Genomic DNA, 18,447 nt, shown 5'->3' with positions numbered 1-18,447 from the left:
TTTCATTTTATGTCCACTCTGTATCTCCTATCCCCTTGGAGGATAATCATGAAACTTGGGTCAAATGATCACCTCATCAGGACAATGTTCAGAACTCATGAGTCAGCCATGTTGGCTCAAGGTCAAGGTCACAAAGGTTTGAGCCTTCCATTTTGTGTGCACTCTGTATCTCCTAAACCCCTTGAAGGATTTCCATTAAACTTGGGTCAAATGATCACCTCATCAAGAACTCATGATTCAGCTATGTCAGCTCAAGGTCAAGGTCATAACTCAAGGTCAGAGGTTTGAGCTTTGTATCTCTTAAACCCCTTGAGGATTTTCATGAAACTTGGGTCAAATGATCACCTACCTTATCAAGATGATGTGCAGAATTCATGAGTCAGTCATGTCAGTTCAAGGTCAGGTTCATAGCTCAATGTCAAAGGTTTACCCTTTCACTATCCAGAACAGTGGCAGGGGATTTAACTGTCTTTCAGACTACCTTGTTTTTAATATCCAATTGTTTTTGTTTAATTTTTGCGACATGTTTTCAATCAGACAAGTTTCCATTCATTCAGACAGGTTATCCTGGGTTGTCTGACTGAATGTCATACAAGTCTTGAAACATTCGCTGTGTCTGGCTGTTGGGACTTGGATTTTACTGGTCAGATGAGTCAATTAATACCCAAATCCAGTTCCACCATACTTTACTTATCACAGCAAATAAGCATGAAATAAATTTTGCAAGACGTTTTGTGTAGAAAGAGTTTAAACAGTTTAGCCTGTGAACATTATTTGTTAAAAACTGTTTGTTCATGTTTTTTTGCTGGGGTAGAGTAAGCTTCAAAGCCTGAGGTACCATAAGGTTGAGGGAAAATCTTTTTGTGACCAGTTATTGTATAAAACAATAAATAAAAAATTATATTAAATTTGGTTTTGTTAGTGTTTTGTTTTCTCATATACACTTACTTACACTAGTCACACTCAGAGTTTATTGTGTATAAAATCCTAGATCTAAATCCGTTAATTCAGCTACTGTAGAAAAAAGAACACCTTGAAGACTTGGACAGAATTTGTTGTATAGAATGTTGTTGCTTGGGAGATAAATTACAAAGGATCTGAACTTTCTGGAAAGAGCATAATTTGTTGTCCTGCCTTTGTTAAAAGGTATATTTTTACTGATTAAAAAACAAAAGAAGTTACAATCAGGGCCAAATAAAGGACAAGTTCCTGACCATTTCGTGTAATTTTATTACGTAAGTAAAAAGTGGTTACGATAAGCTCAATATATGCTTGTAAGCTTAGTTTTGCATTGCAAAAGGTCTCTTGTTTGAAAAATAATTTTTTTCATTATCGGCATAAGTGTCTGGCAATGTCACAGTCACAGCATAGAGATTTTGTATGTCTTCTTGTGCACCTTGCTCTGAGAGATCCCTCCTAATCATGATTTGTTGCATTTGTTTCTTCCTTTTCTTGGCTACCTTGGCAGAGACACATGAGAAATTTCCACATTCTCGGCCGGGAAAACTGATTACACATCTACGTCACTGGCCGCTTATAGCGTAGGTATGCAACCAATGGGTCAAATCGGTTAAGGACAAGTTGAAAGTTTTACAAAGTTATGCACATTAGAGAGGAATGACTGCTTCTTTTACATGAATGAACAAGGAAGAAGCATTTTCAGTGGAAGAGTTTCTCTGAGATGAGGGGTCTCTATGGAATCACTAGCTGTCGGAGAGAAACAAGGATCCCCCGGGATCCGGTTAATTTCGAACCCTGAACACTTCTACAGTTTGCATGATTATATCTCTGGATATAAGTTATGTAAAATTGTGGCTTTCTTGGGCACTGCTGCAGAAGTAGCAGATGACATTGCAGCAGGTACGAATTCCTTGTGAAAACTGTGAAAAGATAATCTAATGGAGGCTAGAATTGAAAAGATGTAAGTAAGCTTTTTCATTGATTAACCCTTACCCTGCTAAATTTCTGTAATGACCTTGTCCATCTTCCAAATTGAACAGTACCATTAACTGTAAAAAGGGGTGCTTACCAAAACGATACTGGCTGAATAGGGAACAGTGCAGATCATGATCAGACTGCATGGATGTGCAGGCAAATCATGATCTACACTGGTTGCAAAGGCAGAACCTATCATGTCCAGCATGATAAGGATTAACATTATGTTTTAAGTTTGAACTCGTGTTTAAGGGAAGATCTCTTTGAAATGTTGCAAACATTTTGCGCTCAGTCAGGCAAAGCAAAGAAGTGACCGAAATTCACAAGATGTTCCTGAATTGTATATTTAAGTTGTTGGAAATATTTCTTGTTTTAACAAATAAATGATTTCAGTTAACACTGATATGTAGTCTGCACTATGCCATTATTCTACTAGTTTAGTACCAAATTGCTTCGTATTGAAAAGGTATTAGTCTGTGTTGTAACAAATGCATTCGTGACTATATGTAAAGGAAATAGCTTTTTTGTACTTCAGTTTTGCACCCTGCTAACAGTATGTAAACATAGCGCAGACAAAATGCAAACGCAATAAAATATATGTGTTTTGTCTTGAATATATGTACGATAATTGATCCGATGTGTGAACGAAAACAGCTGAATGAAGGGTGAAAATAAAAGTTAAATATTGGTAAAAATGCAAGAAGAATGTAAATTTTCTGGATTGCAAGGGTTTATTACCTCCTGTACAATGTTTTTGGTAATATGTATAAGAATATGATGCGCAAAATCTTATGTCAGTAAGTTTGTACCACTAGTCACTGTTGGAGTACTGACATAAATTTATAGATTTTTGACTGAGAGAAATTATTTTTCACCTAAAATATGTGAGATAGTCGTTTATGAATCTTGTCTTTGGACCACCGCCTTTATATGAATTTATTTATGAATTTATTTATTTATTTCTTTATTTGGGTTTTACGGCGCACAAACACAGTATAGGTTATATGGCACCAAACAGGACTACAAAAGGGGCAAAGAGATATGATGTCCTAAGGGACAATTGTTTCAAATATGCTGTTACTTTTTAGGGATCATCCTCAGTATGATAAAGGTTTTATTGGTTGATTGCTGATAGATGCTTTGGTATTATTGTGGTATTGTAATCCTGTTCAGGAAGTTTCAGTGCATGGAATCAGGATTTTCTGAAGGAAAGAACCTTAATAATGCAGTATACACCTGCTTAAGGCACACTAAATGGCATCTGAAAGCTTAGAAGTTTGGTTGATGCTTGCAATGGGTATATGACCATACAACTGGGTTGTTCTGCAGGAAAGAGAAAAAGTGGTTTTAGAAATGCACATATAGTTTATGTGGACAGTATGTTTTTTTGCTCTGGTTTGTTTCAACACATTGCTAATAATGGGACAGGAGAGTTTGGTACCCTGCTGTAAATAGACAAGATGCGCTTGCTTGGAATAAGAATGCAATTTATCCTAAGGCTTGAGACACCTACACTGAGAGAGTTAAAATTGTTTTCTTTATTTCTTGGTTTGATCAGAGACTGATATTTAGCAGGAGGTCCTATGTAGGTTTTAGCAGAAGCAAATGCTTGATGAAAATGTACCCAATTCTTTTGCATTTGTTGTACTGGTTCCACAACCAACATGAATGGTCATTAAAAAGGGGCATGTGTAAAAAAGTTTTTGCTCTAACTGTAATAAATCTATTATCAATTAAAACATATATGAGCCGTGCCATGGGAAAACCAACATAGTGGGTGTGCGACCAGCATGGATCCAGACCAGCCTGCGCATCCGCGCAGTCTGGTCAGGATCCATGCTGTTCGCTAACAGTTTCTCCAATTCCAATAGGCTTTAAAAGCGAACAGCATGGAGCCTGACCAGACTGCGCGGATGCGCAGGCTGGTCTGGATCCATGCTGGTCGCAAACCCACTATGTTGGTTTTCCCATGGCACGGCTCATATATAGGAATTGAGATGATTAACAGTAACAATCCCCACTAGGATGTTAGTGGAACAAATGTCTTGCGATCGTGAGAGATGGATTCAATGTCTATGTCTTGCAAAAGACATGAAAAATAATACCGGTAGCTTCCTTGCTTGGAGCTTAGCACTAAAACAGAATCTGGCTTCTTTCTCATACATCTAATGACTATAAAGGCAATAGATGACGAGAGAGATTGATAAAAGCTATAAAGCTCGTTTCACAATCGGCCTACAAGAAGTTAGTATAAACTAACCAGCAACTGAAATGATATATTTCTTTCCCTTTTTTCAGTTGAAAATGGAAGGATTAGATTCCTCCAGCCAAGATAAGTTGTTTGAATGTGGAATCTGTGGATCGAGGTTCAAAAGTGACCGTTCCCTGAAGAGACACCTATTGAAACACAGTCCCGATGTCTACACTTGCGAAATATGCGGAAAGTCATTTGGGGATAAGTACTATCTACAGCGACATGTCAAAAACCATAGCTCTGAAAACGTGTGTCAGTATTGTGGGAAGACCTATGCAAGTTCTCAGATTTTAAAAAGACACGAAGAGGCAAAGCATACTGTAATCCCCCAGTTTAAATGCAATGTTTGTGAGAAGCCATGCTCTAGCAAGGTTGTTCTGCAGGCTCATTTGGCCAATCATCATAAACTGTCGAAACAAGAGAAACCTTTCAAGTGTTATATGTGTAACAGGGCATTCTTCTACAAGTCCAGCCTGGAACGGCACAGGAAGAGGTGTAGCCAGACTCATACATCAGTTGTGAAGACATTTAAATGTTCTACTTGCGGCAAAGAATTTAGATTAGCCAGGCTGCTTCGGCAACATAAAATAATACATTCTGAGCCTAGATTTGCATGCAATTTATGTGGGAAATGTTTCAAATGGAAACACTGCTTGGAATTCCACTTAAAATGTTGCTGGAAATAACCTTGTATGTTTTCACTCCAAATGTGTATCAAAATAGTTTTTTTACAAAAATGTCCTAGTTTGCAGAAAAAAATAAAGACAAAAAAGTTTCATAGCATAGAACAGAGTCTAGCCTGTATCAGAATTACCGGTAGTACTTATACAGTCATTTACTTCTTTTAGAAAAAAGTATTGAGGTATTTTGTTCCACATGGAACATGCTTCCAGTGTGTATCAAACAAGGAGTATTTGTACAGTCGTTTACTAATGGTTCCACATGGAACAAGCTTCCAGTTTGTATCAAATAAGGAGTATTCATACAGTCATTTACTCATGGTTCCACATGGAACAAGCTTCCAGTGTGCATCTAACGAGGAGTATTTGTACAGTCATATACAAATGGTTCCACATGGAACATGCTTCCAGTGTGTATCAAACGAGAAGTATTCGTACAGTCATTTACTCATGGTTCCACATGGAACAAGCTTCCAGTGTGTATCAAACGAGGAGTATTTGTACAGTCATATACAATTGGTTCCACATGGAACAAGCTTCCAGTGTGTATCAAACGAGGAGTATTTGTACAGTCATTTACAAACGGTTCCACATGGAACATGCTTCCAGTGTGTATCAAACGAGGAGTATTTGTACAGTCATATACAAATGGTTCCACATGGAACAAGCTTCCAGTGTGTATCAAACGAGGAGTATTTGTACAGTCATTTACTCATGGTTCCACATGGAACAAGCTTCCAGTGTGTATCAAACGAGGAGTATTTGTACAGTCATTTACAAATGGTTCCACATGGAATATGCTTCCAGTGTGTATCAAACCAGGAGTATTTGTACAGTCATTTACAAATGGTTCCACATGGAACAATGCTTCCAGTGTGTATCAAACGAGGAGTATTTGTACAGTCATTTACAAATGGTTCCACATGGAACAAGCTTCCAGTGTGTATCAATTTAGGAATATTTGTACAGTCTTTTATTAATGGTTCCACATGGAACAAGTTTCCAATATGTATAAAACTAGGAGTACTGTGTAGGAGTATTTGTGCAGTCATTTACTAATGATTCTACATGTTAAAAAGCTTCCAGAATGTACTGAAAGAGTTTTTGTTCAGTCATTTACTTGTAAGAGAACAAAATGTTGGACACAAGATTGATTCCATATGGAAAGAGCTTCCATGTTTTTAACAGCATCTAGGAGTGTTTCTACAGTCATTTATTAATTGTTGTGGAGTAAAATGGTTCCAGAACAAAAACATTTTCAGTATGTATCATAATGATTATGTACAATTATTTACTTGTAAGATAAACAGTTTTTGACAATTGTTCCACCTGGTAAAAGCTTCCACTGTTTATCAAATTAGGTGTGCTTGTACAGACATTTTCTAATGATTCCACACAGAAAAAGCTTCCAGTGGGTATCAAGTTACCAGTTGGAATACAGTCATTTACCTGTAAGAGGAAAAATGTTTGACACAAATAGGTCCACATGGAAGAAAAAAGCTTCTCATATGTATCAAAATAGGAGTGTTTGACACAAGTGGTTGTGGTTTTACTAGATAAAGGTTCTACATGGGAAAAACTTCCCCTGTTAAGAGTGTTACAAACATTTACTATTTAATTTATATTATTCCACATGGAAAAAGCTTCCAATATGCATCAAGATATCAGTTGGAATATTTCTAAAGTCATTCCCCTGTAAGAGAAAAAAATTTCTGACACAAAAAGTTCCACATGGAAAACGCAAGATAGATAAGAGTGGGCCGGTGGTCTAGTGGTAACACGCTTCACTGCCAATCCAGAGGTCCGGGGTTCGAATCCCGGTCCAGGAACTGGAAATTTCTGAGATGCTCTTGAGTGTTTCCTGACTTAAGAGGCCTGTACTGGTTCTTCCCAGGAAAGACGGCTTTGCGTGTATCGATGCTATACACGTTAAAGAACCAGACTGTCTATTAGCAAAGAGCTAGGCTAAGTTAGCTGGAAAGGCCTGTATCTCTCTCTGTTCTCTCTGTCTGTTCTCAACTTCTGGGGGCTTTATCTCACTCTGTCCCTCTGGTCAGATTGCTCTGTGTCTGTACTAGTAGAAGATGAATTTCGCGCCCTGTTTGGCTGCGTTTGCTATATGTAAAGTGCCTTTGAACGTGTTTATCATGAAAAGGGCGCTATATAAATCTGGTATAATAATAATAAGAGTGGTATAGTTATTTTCTTGTAAGGGGAAAAGTATTTGACACAAATTGTCACATGTGAATCAAGCTTCCAGTGTATATCAAATTAGGATTTAAAAATTTATACTGTAATATACATGTAAGAGAAGAAAAATGAAAGTTCATTTTATTAGCTTGTCTGCTTTTTTTTTTTGATGAATGGTTCCACATGGAAAAAATTTCCAGTATCTGTCAAAATAAGAGTATATTATGTACAGTCATTTATTTGTATCACTGCTGTGGGTTCGAAACCCTGATGTAGGTATAGAATGCTTTTATGTGAGGAAGAGCTGGTGGTTTTACACAAGTGCACACCTGAGCCTGAAATAATGCAGGAAAAGGCACCTGAGGCCTTCCTTTGTCCTAAAAAGTAACGAAGTTGCCATATAACTAATAACTATGTTCTTTGTGACATTTAACCTAGCAATAAAAAAATAAAAGAAAACTGATCTGTTCATGTCTTTATTATGCCCCCAAAGGGAGGCATATTAGTTTTCAACTGTCCATCCGTTGTTCGTTTGTTCGTTCGTTCGTCTCAACATTAACTTTTTGCATGAAGGCACTTTACTCGCGAACCACTGCACCCAGGACTTCAAACTTCACATGCTGATAGTACTTATTGAGTACAGGACCCCTATTGACTTTGGGGTCACCAGGTCAAAGGTCAAGGTGCTGCGGGGGCATTTGTCACCATTAGTGACAGCTCTTGTTGTGTACCTGGTACCCTTTTGAATGATGTGATTTTAAAAAAAAGTCCTTTTAAAGATAAACTACTCTTGAAAAGCCCTTGAACATGTACTTGATTTTGTATTGATCAGTTGTTATGAATGAATGATGGTAAAATATGATGCTTTACTTGTAAATCTGTTTGTTCAAGTGTTCAATTTTGTATTTGTTTGTATTGTAATTGCTACTGGTCACGAGACCTGCATGAAATACTCTGCATACATAAAGGGGACAGATAAGTCACAGATTTATGAAATGTGTTACTCTATAGATATCAAACAATGATACAAAAGGATTTAGTGAAGTTATATAAAAAGTATTACCTTCAGTGTCTGCATGGACTGAAACTTAACCAACCAAGCAGAAGTAGTACAAAATGTTGGCATGTCAAGAGTCCTGGGACATAGCTCCATTACTAGAACACAAGTTGTATGCTAGAAAGAAAACACTGTTGCTAGAGTTTTTAGCTCACCTGTCACAAAGTGACAAGGTGAGCTTTTGTGATCGCGCGGTGTCCGTCGTCCGTCGTCCGTCAGTGCGTCCGTGCGTCCGTGCGTCCGTAAACTTTTGCTTGTGACCACTCTAGAGGTCACATTTTTCATGGGATCTTTATGAAAATTGGTCAGAATGTTCATCTTGATGATATCTAGGTCAAGTTCGAAACTGGGTCACGTGCCATCAAAAACTAGGTCAGTAGATCTAAAAATAGAAAAACCTTGTGACCTCTCTAGAGGCCATATATTTCACAAGATCTTCATGAAAATTGGTCAGAATGTTCACCTTGATGATATCTAGGTCAAGTTCGAAACTGGGTCACGTGGGGTCAAAAACTAGGTCAGTAGGTCTAAAAATAGAAAAACCTTGTGACCTCTCTAGAGGCCGTATTTTTCATGAGATCTTCATGAATATTGGTCAGAATGTTTATCTTGATGATATCTAGGTCAAGTTCGAAACTGGGTCACGTACCATCAAAAACTAGGTCATTAGGTCTAAAAATAGAAAAACCTTGTGACCTCTCTAAAGGCCATATTTCTCAATGCATCTTCATGAAAATTGGTCAGAATGTTCATCTTGATGATATCTAGGTCAAGTTCGAAAGTGGGTCACGTGGGGTTAAAAAATAGGTCAGTAGATCTAAAAATAGAAAAACCTTTTGACTTCTCTAGAGGCCATATTTTTCATGAGATCTTCATGAATATTGGTCAGAATGTTCACCTTGATGATATCTAGGTCAAGTTCGAAACTGGGTCATGTGGGGTCAAAAACTAGGTCAGTAGCTCTAAAAATAGAAAAACCTTGTGACCTCTCTAGTGGCCATATTTCTCAATGGATCTTCATGAAAATTGGTCAGAATGTTCACCTTGATGATATCTAGGTCGAGTTCGAAACTGGGTCATGTGCGGTCAAAAACTAGGTCAGTAGGTCTAAAAATAGGAAAACCTTGTGACCTCTCTAGAGGCGATATTTTTCAATGGATCTTCATGAAAATTGGTCAGAATGTTTACCTTGAAGATATCTAGGTCAAGTTCGAAAACTAGGTCACGTGGGGTTAAAACTAGGTCAGTAGATCTAAAAATAAGAAAAACCTTGTGACCTCTCTAGAGGCCATATTTTTCATGAGATCTTCATGAATATTGGTCAGATGTTCATCTTGATGATATCTAAGTCAGATTCAAACTGGGTCACGTGGGGTCAAAAACTGGGTCAGTAGGTCTAAAATAGAAAAAAACTTGTGCCCTCTCTAGAGGCCATATTTCTCAATGGATCTTCAGAAAATTGGTGAGAATGTTCGCTGATGAATATCTAGGTCAGGTTCGTAACTGGGTCATGTGCGGTCAAAAACTAGGTCAGTAGGTCGAAAAGTAGAAAACCTTGTGACCTCTCTAGAGGCCATATTTTTCACGAGATCTTCATGAAAATTGGTGAGAATGTTCACTTTGATGATATCTAGGTCAAGTTTAAAAGTGGGTCACGTGCCTTCAAAAACTAGGTCATTAGGTCAAATAATAGAAAAACCTCGTGACCTCTCTAGAGGCCATATTTTTCAATGGATCTTCATGAAAATTGGTCAGAATTTTTTATCTTGATGATATCAAAGTCACATGTGCTCAAAAACTAGGTCACTATGTCAAATAATAGAAATAACGATGTCATACTCAGTTGAACACTGGGTCATGTGGAGATAGGTGAGCGATTCAGGACCATCATGGTCCTCTTGTTTTTAGAATGGTCTGGTCACAATGTTAATGTTGCATACGTTTGATTTCAGGGCAAAAAACGGAGACAGTATAAGATGACAAACCTACGAGAAGCCTATAATATGGTGAAAGAGCTTGGAGTTTCTGTAAACAAGGCTGCCAAGATTTTTGATGTACCACGTTCTACACTTAGAGACAGGGTTGAGAACAGAGTTTCTATCGATGTCACTAAAAATGGAACAAGTCCACTCCTCAGCGCAGATGAAGAAGCGAAGTTCACTGTTCACTTGATGCAATTAGCTGAGATCGGTTATGTATATACACAGGTTGAGATCAGTAGACAGGCTTCTGATTATGCTGTTGTGTTAGGTAAACGTGAGGCAGATAATCCATTTAGTACAAAATGGTATAAGCTATACCGTAAGCGACAACATGAATGTGATCGCTTTATAACTAGCCGGTCAAATCAGAAGCTCACTTGTGTGGAAGAAGAATGCATTGTCAAATATTATGAGAGACTCGACAAGGTTATTCATGAGTATAATCTAGAAAACAAACCTGATAATATTTATCTGCTGGATGAAATTGATATTGAAATGGATGAAACTGTTGAGGAGTGCAAAACAGTGACTGTTATTGGGGCGGGAAGTGCTACTGGACAGGTAATTCCACCATATTTCATCATCGTTACAGGTCTACAAGATGAAGATAGTATCTTTATGAGAAAATCTCAGCTGATCACAAAAGGTTTTAAGAACTACCTTAGCAGCCATTTCATGAAGAATGTTAAAAGGGGGGATGAAACTGAACCAATCGTTTTGTTATATGATGGCCATAAAAGCCATTTGTCATTAGACCTCATAGAATGGGCAAAAGACAATCATATTGTGTTATTGGTTGTCCCACCTCATGAATGTTGTATTGTGAAAACAAGAAATGAAGGTGTTTTTGAACCACTAAAGTCGCAGTACAACAAGGAGTATAATAAACTGTTAAAGCGAAACAAACAAGTTGAAGCAAGTGTTGATGTTATTTCTGTAGCTAAACATGTATATGATGATGTAGTCAATGCAACAGCTCTGCAGTCATGGTTTGAAACAACTGGGATATATCCATTACAAGATGGAGAAAGCATGTGTGGTTTATTGACAAGTCAAGACAAATTAAGCTTAAAGTAGTAGTTAAAATGACCTTCAGTTGGCTGTTAATGAGAAAGGAGCAGTTTAATACTGAAAATGATGTGTGCAAAACACAACTTGAAAAGAGTGACCATTAAAGAGACTGACTTCCAGTTTTATGGCTAAAAGGAGTATCCATTAAAGAGCCCCTGCCAGATTAATGACAGAAGTTTATTTTTCAACATTTTGAAAACATTGAACAGTTTGTAGAGTATAAAAGTCCTGAATTCCTGAATTAAATAATTCAAGTGCAGCTGAAACCTTGTCTTTCATCTCTATTTCATCTGGTGAATAATAGGATTTAGCTGTTATATACGTTTTACATTTTCTCTGAATACTGCCTTTAATCACTCCTATTATAGGTTTTACTTCTCATTTTTGATTACTCGTCATACAAAATGTGTTTCTTAGTTGCAAATACGTTGACATATCTTGAGGTGAGTTTCTGAAGTTTAGGCCTATGCTATTTTGAAATTATGAATTAGGTGGGTGGGGTACATGATATAATTTCTGAGGAATTTCGAAGTTACTGTAAAACAAACGTTATTCCAATGTGACAATACATCAAAACCATGAAGTGCTGAACTCTTACTTTAATTAAAAAAGTAAAGTGGGAAAAGTTATCAGTATGCTCGTGTCACAATTTTCGGGGTACGTATTCTATGTCATGGTCAGGGCTTCGGAAATTTGTCGGTTTTGGACCGATTTTTTACTTTTCAACTTTTCAAACCGATTCATGAAGTGAAAAAAACGAAAAAAAATCAGTCCCGTAAAAATGGAGAAAAGTATAAATTTTCGTCTGATATCTCAATACACCATCTACTGCCAAGCAGGAAATTGTTGGTTGCACCCTCAGATAATCAATAAACGTGTCAAACGGTCTGATTGTCACTTTGATAATCGGTCCGTAATTAGCACGTGACACAATCAGTGCTCGCGCAGCACATCCTTTAATGTTTGCAGACAGCCGACTGCAATGTATTAAACATTTTTGACTGGTTTCCAAATATGTCTGACTGGATCCAAATCATTTCGACGGGGATCCACTTCTTTTATTTAGAATCCAACGGATGGTTTATTTCAAAAGGTTAATTGTACATTATAGGTCTTTGATTTAATGATACATCACACGGAAAACCGATCAAAATATATTTTTTGTAGTTACTTGATTTGAAAAAATTTCAAGATTCATTTGTTGGGGCTCAAGTTGACCCAAGTGCAGAAAATCGTCTTTGCAACCTGACTGTGCAAAAAGAAAAAGAAAAAAAAATGGACTGGCAAACACGAATGATAAAGCAAACCGGAGTGGCGCTGTTTATCAAATCGGTCTTTTAAAAAACGTTTCAAAATGAAATTTTGTTTACATCAGAAGAGAACATATAACTTTATAAAATGTAGTTGCTTATTGAAGTACAACATAAGTGAAATGAAATATCCGTGGCCAACACGCGTGACCTTTTGGTACTATATATGCAGGACATTCGATCTCAGCGTTCATTTAACGTACACATTCGGTCCGCGGCAGAGTATTCTTAAAATACTGAGGCTGTTTTAGCAGAGAATATGTGTCGTGTAATTCACTTTGATGCATTGTATTTTATAGAATTCCGTCAAAGAATGAGGAAACATCACAAAGTATCTGCCGTGTATACGTTACCGGTCAAGTGCGTTGGCTTTAAGACTAGTTACGCACACGGTGTCAATGCCTCGGTAATTTTATCCTTACAAGTATTTTCTCGGAAAAAAAACGAAATTTAAATAAGTAACGATCACACATAACACTGAATAACTGTCTTCATTATATGGAAACACGCGGTGACCGGTAACTCAGTTTTAATGCATGACATGCTTATTTCTTTACTCTATCACGTTTTACAAAATATGTAATATTGGGAATGCGGTGGGTGGGGTAGCGCCGATGTCAGGATTTTCGTTTCGGACTGATTGAGTTATCAAAATTTCCGGAGCCCTGTCATTCTGCATAACTGCGAAAAACTATAACATACATAATAAAGCTAAACTACCCGTGTAAATGAGCTGAGAGCTATTTTTCTGTTTCTGTTTATTACTTTTCTAAAAAACACATTACAATTTACCAGGTGTTGGCAAAATTTGTCATTTTTGTGCACATACTTTTAAACATGAAAGAAGTCCGAACTATAGGTATGGTGTGTGAGAAGGACCTGAGCGCTTACGTAGTGCTCATTTACAGGGAGTCTACTGCTCAGATAAATATATATATAACTTTATCATAAGTCCGCAAAGTGCAACAAAAGAAATAGCAGTATTAATTTTGTAATAATATTATTTATTTACAAGGTATGTCTGACAAATGACCGAGAATTCTAACTGACTTTTTAGAAAGCTGCATTTTCAAGTACCTGAAATTTTCCACTTTGGTTAAAAAAAAGATTTTTTTTTTACAATAGATAATGACTGACTATAGAAGGTAATAAAAATACCCTTGACCTAGAGAATGCTACAACCTACTAAACTTCAAAGTTTAAGTTTAAAATTTAAATTATATTGAACACGATTGGTTTAATTTAAGGTGAAAAAATAAACTAGAACACTATGATAAAAATCGAATAGATCATTTTGGACATGTTAGACAGTGAGAAAGCAAACGCATCGTATGTATTATTTAGCATGGATGATTTGCACTGTGAATATATACTTTTTACACTTAACATTTAATTCCACGAGTACACACACATATACATATATATTTACCTTTACCTTTTATACATTAGGAATATGTTTGTTTTACACCTGAAGTGAGTTTTTGATCCCACTTCGGTGATGGGCGAGGAATTCGAAGCCAGCAACCATGACCATCAAGTTTTTCTTTTGCAAGTATAAAACATAAATATTCAATTAAATTTCGTGAACATAACTGATACTCTCAATGACATTTACCATGTCGGAAATGACAAATTGTTTGCCGAATACACCATACTTTTGATTACAAAAGTTTACACACCATGTGGGTCGGAAAGCTTGAAATTTACGTTCTTGAAAGTATATGTTAATCGTCATGTTTGAAATGTAAACAAAGGCATAAAAGTAAATGTTTTCATGTTCGTGGTAAGGATCGACTTGTGATTGTCAATGTTCCCGATACAGAATACATATGAATGTATAAACACGAGCCGTTTCATCTTACAGGACTTACAGGAACATAGTAAGCGGTTGTTTAATTATTGTATTTATGTTCTAGTAACCTTTGACACTGATTTCGAGGACAGGCCATGTTTGTGACATATACATGTCTGTTGTTGGGCTTGAAAAAGATAGGTCCAAAATTTAAACTAAAAGCTATATTGTATAAATCTTTCGTTATTTCTGTGCAAACAATCCGGTTGTTTAAAGGTTAGGATATCAGAAAATTACAGGAAATAAAACATATCTTTGAAAAAATCGCGATCTTTCATCATTTGTTTGGTTGGCGCATGATTACAAATTCAATGTTAGTGGGCCGTGATGTCCATGAAGCCGTGTAAAGTGATAATTTTGATGACACGTTGGTTTTATTTTGTAATTGTGGGTGATTGTTGAAAGTGGTCAGAAAGATCGGACAGTGGGATGTTATGAAAAAGTGATGCTTTATTTAGATTAGAAAGTCAATCGTACTCTACAGTATAGAAATCTAAGGTAAAATACTCCTTTTATTTCGTTCACTGAAGAAAACATATTTTTGTAAAAAAGCGGTGCACGTGTGATTCGTGTAACACAGTTTAACAACATTTTCTTAGAAAACTAACGCTCAGCTCATTTACACTGAGATATCCTTGATTGAAGAATATATATATTGTATATAGACGAGAGACTTATGGTACTAAATATTTACCCCGAAAATTTCTATGCATTTTCTTCTAGTGCACTGTTGGGACATGTTTTTGAGTGTCATTGATACTTTGTAATTTATTCGGAGCTACATTTTTGTATTATTATTAGTTTCTTTTTGATCCCAGTGCATTTCTCGCGTTGTTACAACAATCTCAGTTTTACATAGGAATTTTGTTTCGTCAAAATAGCATAGGCCTTAATTTCCTTGTGATCTTTACATCATGGCTGTTAGAAGTCTTGAAGAAAAGATAAAAATCTTTGGAGGAACAAGTTGTTTTATAATTTGTTCCCATCCAGAAGGTGTTTGGTATTTGTTGCAAAGGAAACCTTTAGTGTATGTTACACATAAGATGTTCAGACATCGTGAAATTCGTCTGTCCGACGGACAAGACCGGAAGATTTTGACGCGGAGCGCTGTTTTCCGAGTCAAGGCCAGTCCGACAGTTCGGCATTTAGCCACATGGGTTAGTCTAAATAATGAGACCTTGGGTAGACCGATTTACATTTTGATATTTTATCTTGTCTACCTAGAGGCAGATATCGACAAGTCAAAAAAATATAATGATCTTCAGCTCTGGAGTACAAATACTTGGACTACCACAGGGGTGTAAAATTCCATTTGCCCTCTTGCATTGGCGAGTTAAAGTCTGGATAAGAAGAGTGGACCTCGCTGTATACTCAACTGATCGAGCGAGTGGTTTTTACGTCGTAACTTTACCAAATTCAGAAATTACATCCCAAAAAATTACCTGGATTGACTGAAATTTACCCGAGAATCGTAAAGATATCAAAACGTCATGCTGGTAATTTTCCATTCCATGAGCACATTCGACCTATCATAATGTCTAAATTACATCACCGTTACTTTTGTTTATCGACACGTACACAAAAAATGCGTGTAGTGCATTCATTTTTAATAAATTAACATCACACCGCTTGAGAAGTAGTACAGTTTGAATTCTGTAACGATTTTAATAAGATATCGACAGAAATTTAGGCAAAATTCTATAAAAACGATTGAATTTTCATATAATTATTTGTAAAATTTCAAACAGCGCGATCTTAATTATTTATTTATTTCTAAAAGTAAATAAAGGATACATCCCCTATGGTCATAAATTTCAGACTTTTGACCAGAAAGTGCAAATAACAGAATTGAAAAATCTTAAATAATAAAAGAGCGACAGAAATTTAAATACATGGAGTAAAACGATTTTTGGCAAACAGATTTCTGTTAGTGCGGCAGAATAGGTTAAGTGACCTCATGAACGTAAGTAGAAATGTGGTTTTAAAATAAAGCAATATGATGTTGTTGTGGTTTTTAATAAGTTTTAAATGAATCTTTGTACATGTTTTTTTTGACACTACACTATGTAATATATTCATATATTCTTCTCAAACAATAATGTAAATTCCTGGAGGGCAAATAGGTCACAGAGGTACGAATCCACTATCACTTGACACATTTACCAGTCAGTTTATACGGGATATTGCACATTCGCTTGTAAGAAATTGAAGAAGAAACTTTTTTTTAAAGAACTGAGGCGGTACGATCAGACAGTGATGTGTCACATGGCGCGAAAACATGATGTAATGCCATGACAATCTCGGGCAACTATACCGCTTTTCAGATCTCCACTTCAGATGCCATGATATACTGACACACTTCTTTTAGCTCCTTGAGGGGGTGTTAATTGATGATGAAAACATGGCCAATTACTTAGTTTATCAACTGAATAATTACCGATAATTGTTAATGTTTTTATGCCCCCGGCATCTACTGATGCGGGAGGCATATAGTGACCGTCCTGTCCGTCCGTCCGTACGAGGTTAACCAAATGGGACCGTTTCGTCTAGCATCAATACCCCTTACTAGAATGACTTGATACTAATGCAGATGTAACCTGTGAACATTCCTCATCTTCAGACATCACCTGACTTCAGTTTGACCTTGACCTTGACCTCGTTTTGGACTTAGGTTGCATTATATGGGCCACCTCTTGGTTAACCAAATGGGACCGTTTCATCTAGCATTAATACCGCTTTCAAGAATCAATTGATACTAGTACAGATGAAACCTGTGACCATTCCTCATCTTCAAACATCACCTGATCTCAGTTTGACCTTAACCTCATATTGGACTTAGGTTGCTTTGTATCGACAAGGATGCCACCGGGGGCATCAAGCGTTTATTGAACGCAGCTCCTTGTTTTTGTTTTTTTTTTTCTCACTTTAAACACGGGTGGGGTGATGATGATTATTGTGTCCATATTTTTGGGACAGTTTTCAAAATAATTATTTTCGGGATTTTTGAATCCAAAGCTTTGTAGAACAGATAGGATACAAGAAAAATATATCAAGAGCTGCATACTGACAAAAGGAAGCAAGATTCCTTTTCGTTTCATATTTAGTGTTCGGTCCGGCAAAATTTTGTTTGGTCCAGCATACTTTCAGGCACTGCCGGACCGAATGTCTGGCCATGTTGGCAACTTTCGCGATGTCTGGATGTTTGTAGAAATAAGGTTGTTTGGGAAACTGAAAATGCTCACAAAACCAATACAGGTCTTGTGTTTGTTTTGGATCAACTTGTTTTGAATTTGTTTTAATTTCTTACACATGAAAGTTGAAAATATAAAATCAGTTTAACTTTGTTGTTCATAATTATCTTGCCTGGTTATTGTTCTCTACATCCATTAGCATGTCATTTGTTCCTAGTATGTTTGAAAGGAATATTGTTGAATAACAGATACCACCTCTGTAATGTTATGGTAGACCACCTGCTTTGAGTGCAGAAGATCATGTGTTGGCTCCCTGGACGTGTCAGATGAAAGACAAAAATAGTGGTACAATTAACTCCCTTGCTTTGCACTCAGCATTAAGAGGATTAATAGTTGTAGGACTAGACAGTCCAGTGTTGGTATAATTTGACAGGGTGGGGTATCATGTCACTTATTGTGGTTTGATATTCCAGTGAGGCAGCACTTTAAAGTGAGGCATTTTGCTTACTGCTATAAGTGGGCACCATTATTAATATTACTAAAGATAAGTTGAAAAAGATCCTAAACCTGAACAAACAACACACTGAAATATCAGTACAAGGAGTCAAATAGACTGTCTTAGTATTATCTAACTATGATATTGGGAAATGGTACCGTGTTACTGTATAATGAGTGGATGAGATGTTTTATATCATGCTTATTGGGCTTGAAGATGAGAGAAATAGCGAAACCCGAACATATTTTACATTTATTTTGTTTTGCTTTTGTTGAAGATTAAAGAAAATTTGGAGATTGATATGATACTCTCTCCATGTGTGATACAACTACAAAATTTTAATCATTTTCCTGTGACATGTAGTCCTAATGTTATATCAGTCAGCAAAGTTTTAAACACAAGGACATGACTGAATGAATATGAAAAGAA

The 18,447-nt window shown here is 36.6% G+C and overlaps 1 protein-coding gene across 14 annotated transcripts in view; it reads left to right on the top strand.

The window, feature by feature from the left end:
• LOC123547372 (zinc finger protein 287-like) overlaps positions 1-18,447 on the top strand; it is a 144,619-nt gene that overhangs the window by 58,369 nt on the left and 67,803 nt on the right. Inside the window, exon 4 of one of the 14 annotated variants that reach the window (XM_045334409.2) lies at positions 10,069-17,685. The exons of 12 other annotated variants lie outside the window; for them this stretch is intronic. In XM_045334409.2, coding sequence (XP_045190344.2) covers positions 10,069-11,175 — 1,107 coding nt within the window. In that variant the 3' untranslated portion in view covers positions 11,176-17,685. Of the gene's footprint in view, positions 1-4,233; positions 4,919-10,068; positions 17,686-18,447 lie in introns of those variants that run through there. One more of the 14 variants, XM_053551647.1, reaches the window with a different exon arrangement.

This window comes from Mercenaria mercenaria, chromosome 9 (assembly GCF_021730395.1).
Source record: "Mercenaria mercenaria strain notata chromosome 9, MADL_Memer_1, whole genome shotgun sequence".
Lineage (NCBI taxonomy): Eukaryota > Metazoa > Mollusca > Bivalvia > Venerida > Veneridae > Mercenaria > Mercenaria mercenaria.
Note: the sequence above shows the minus strand (reverse complement) of the source record. Positions and strands in the feature narration are given on the sequence as shown.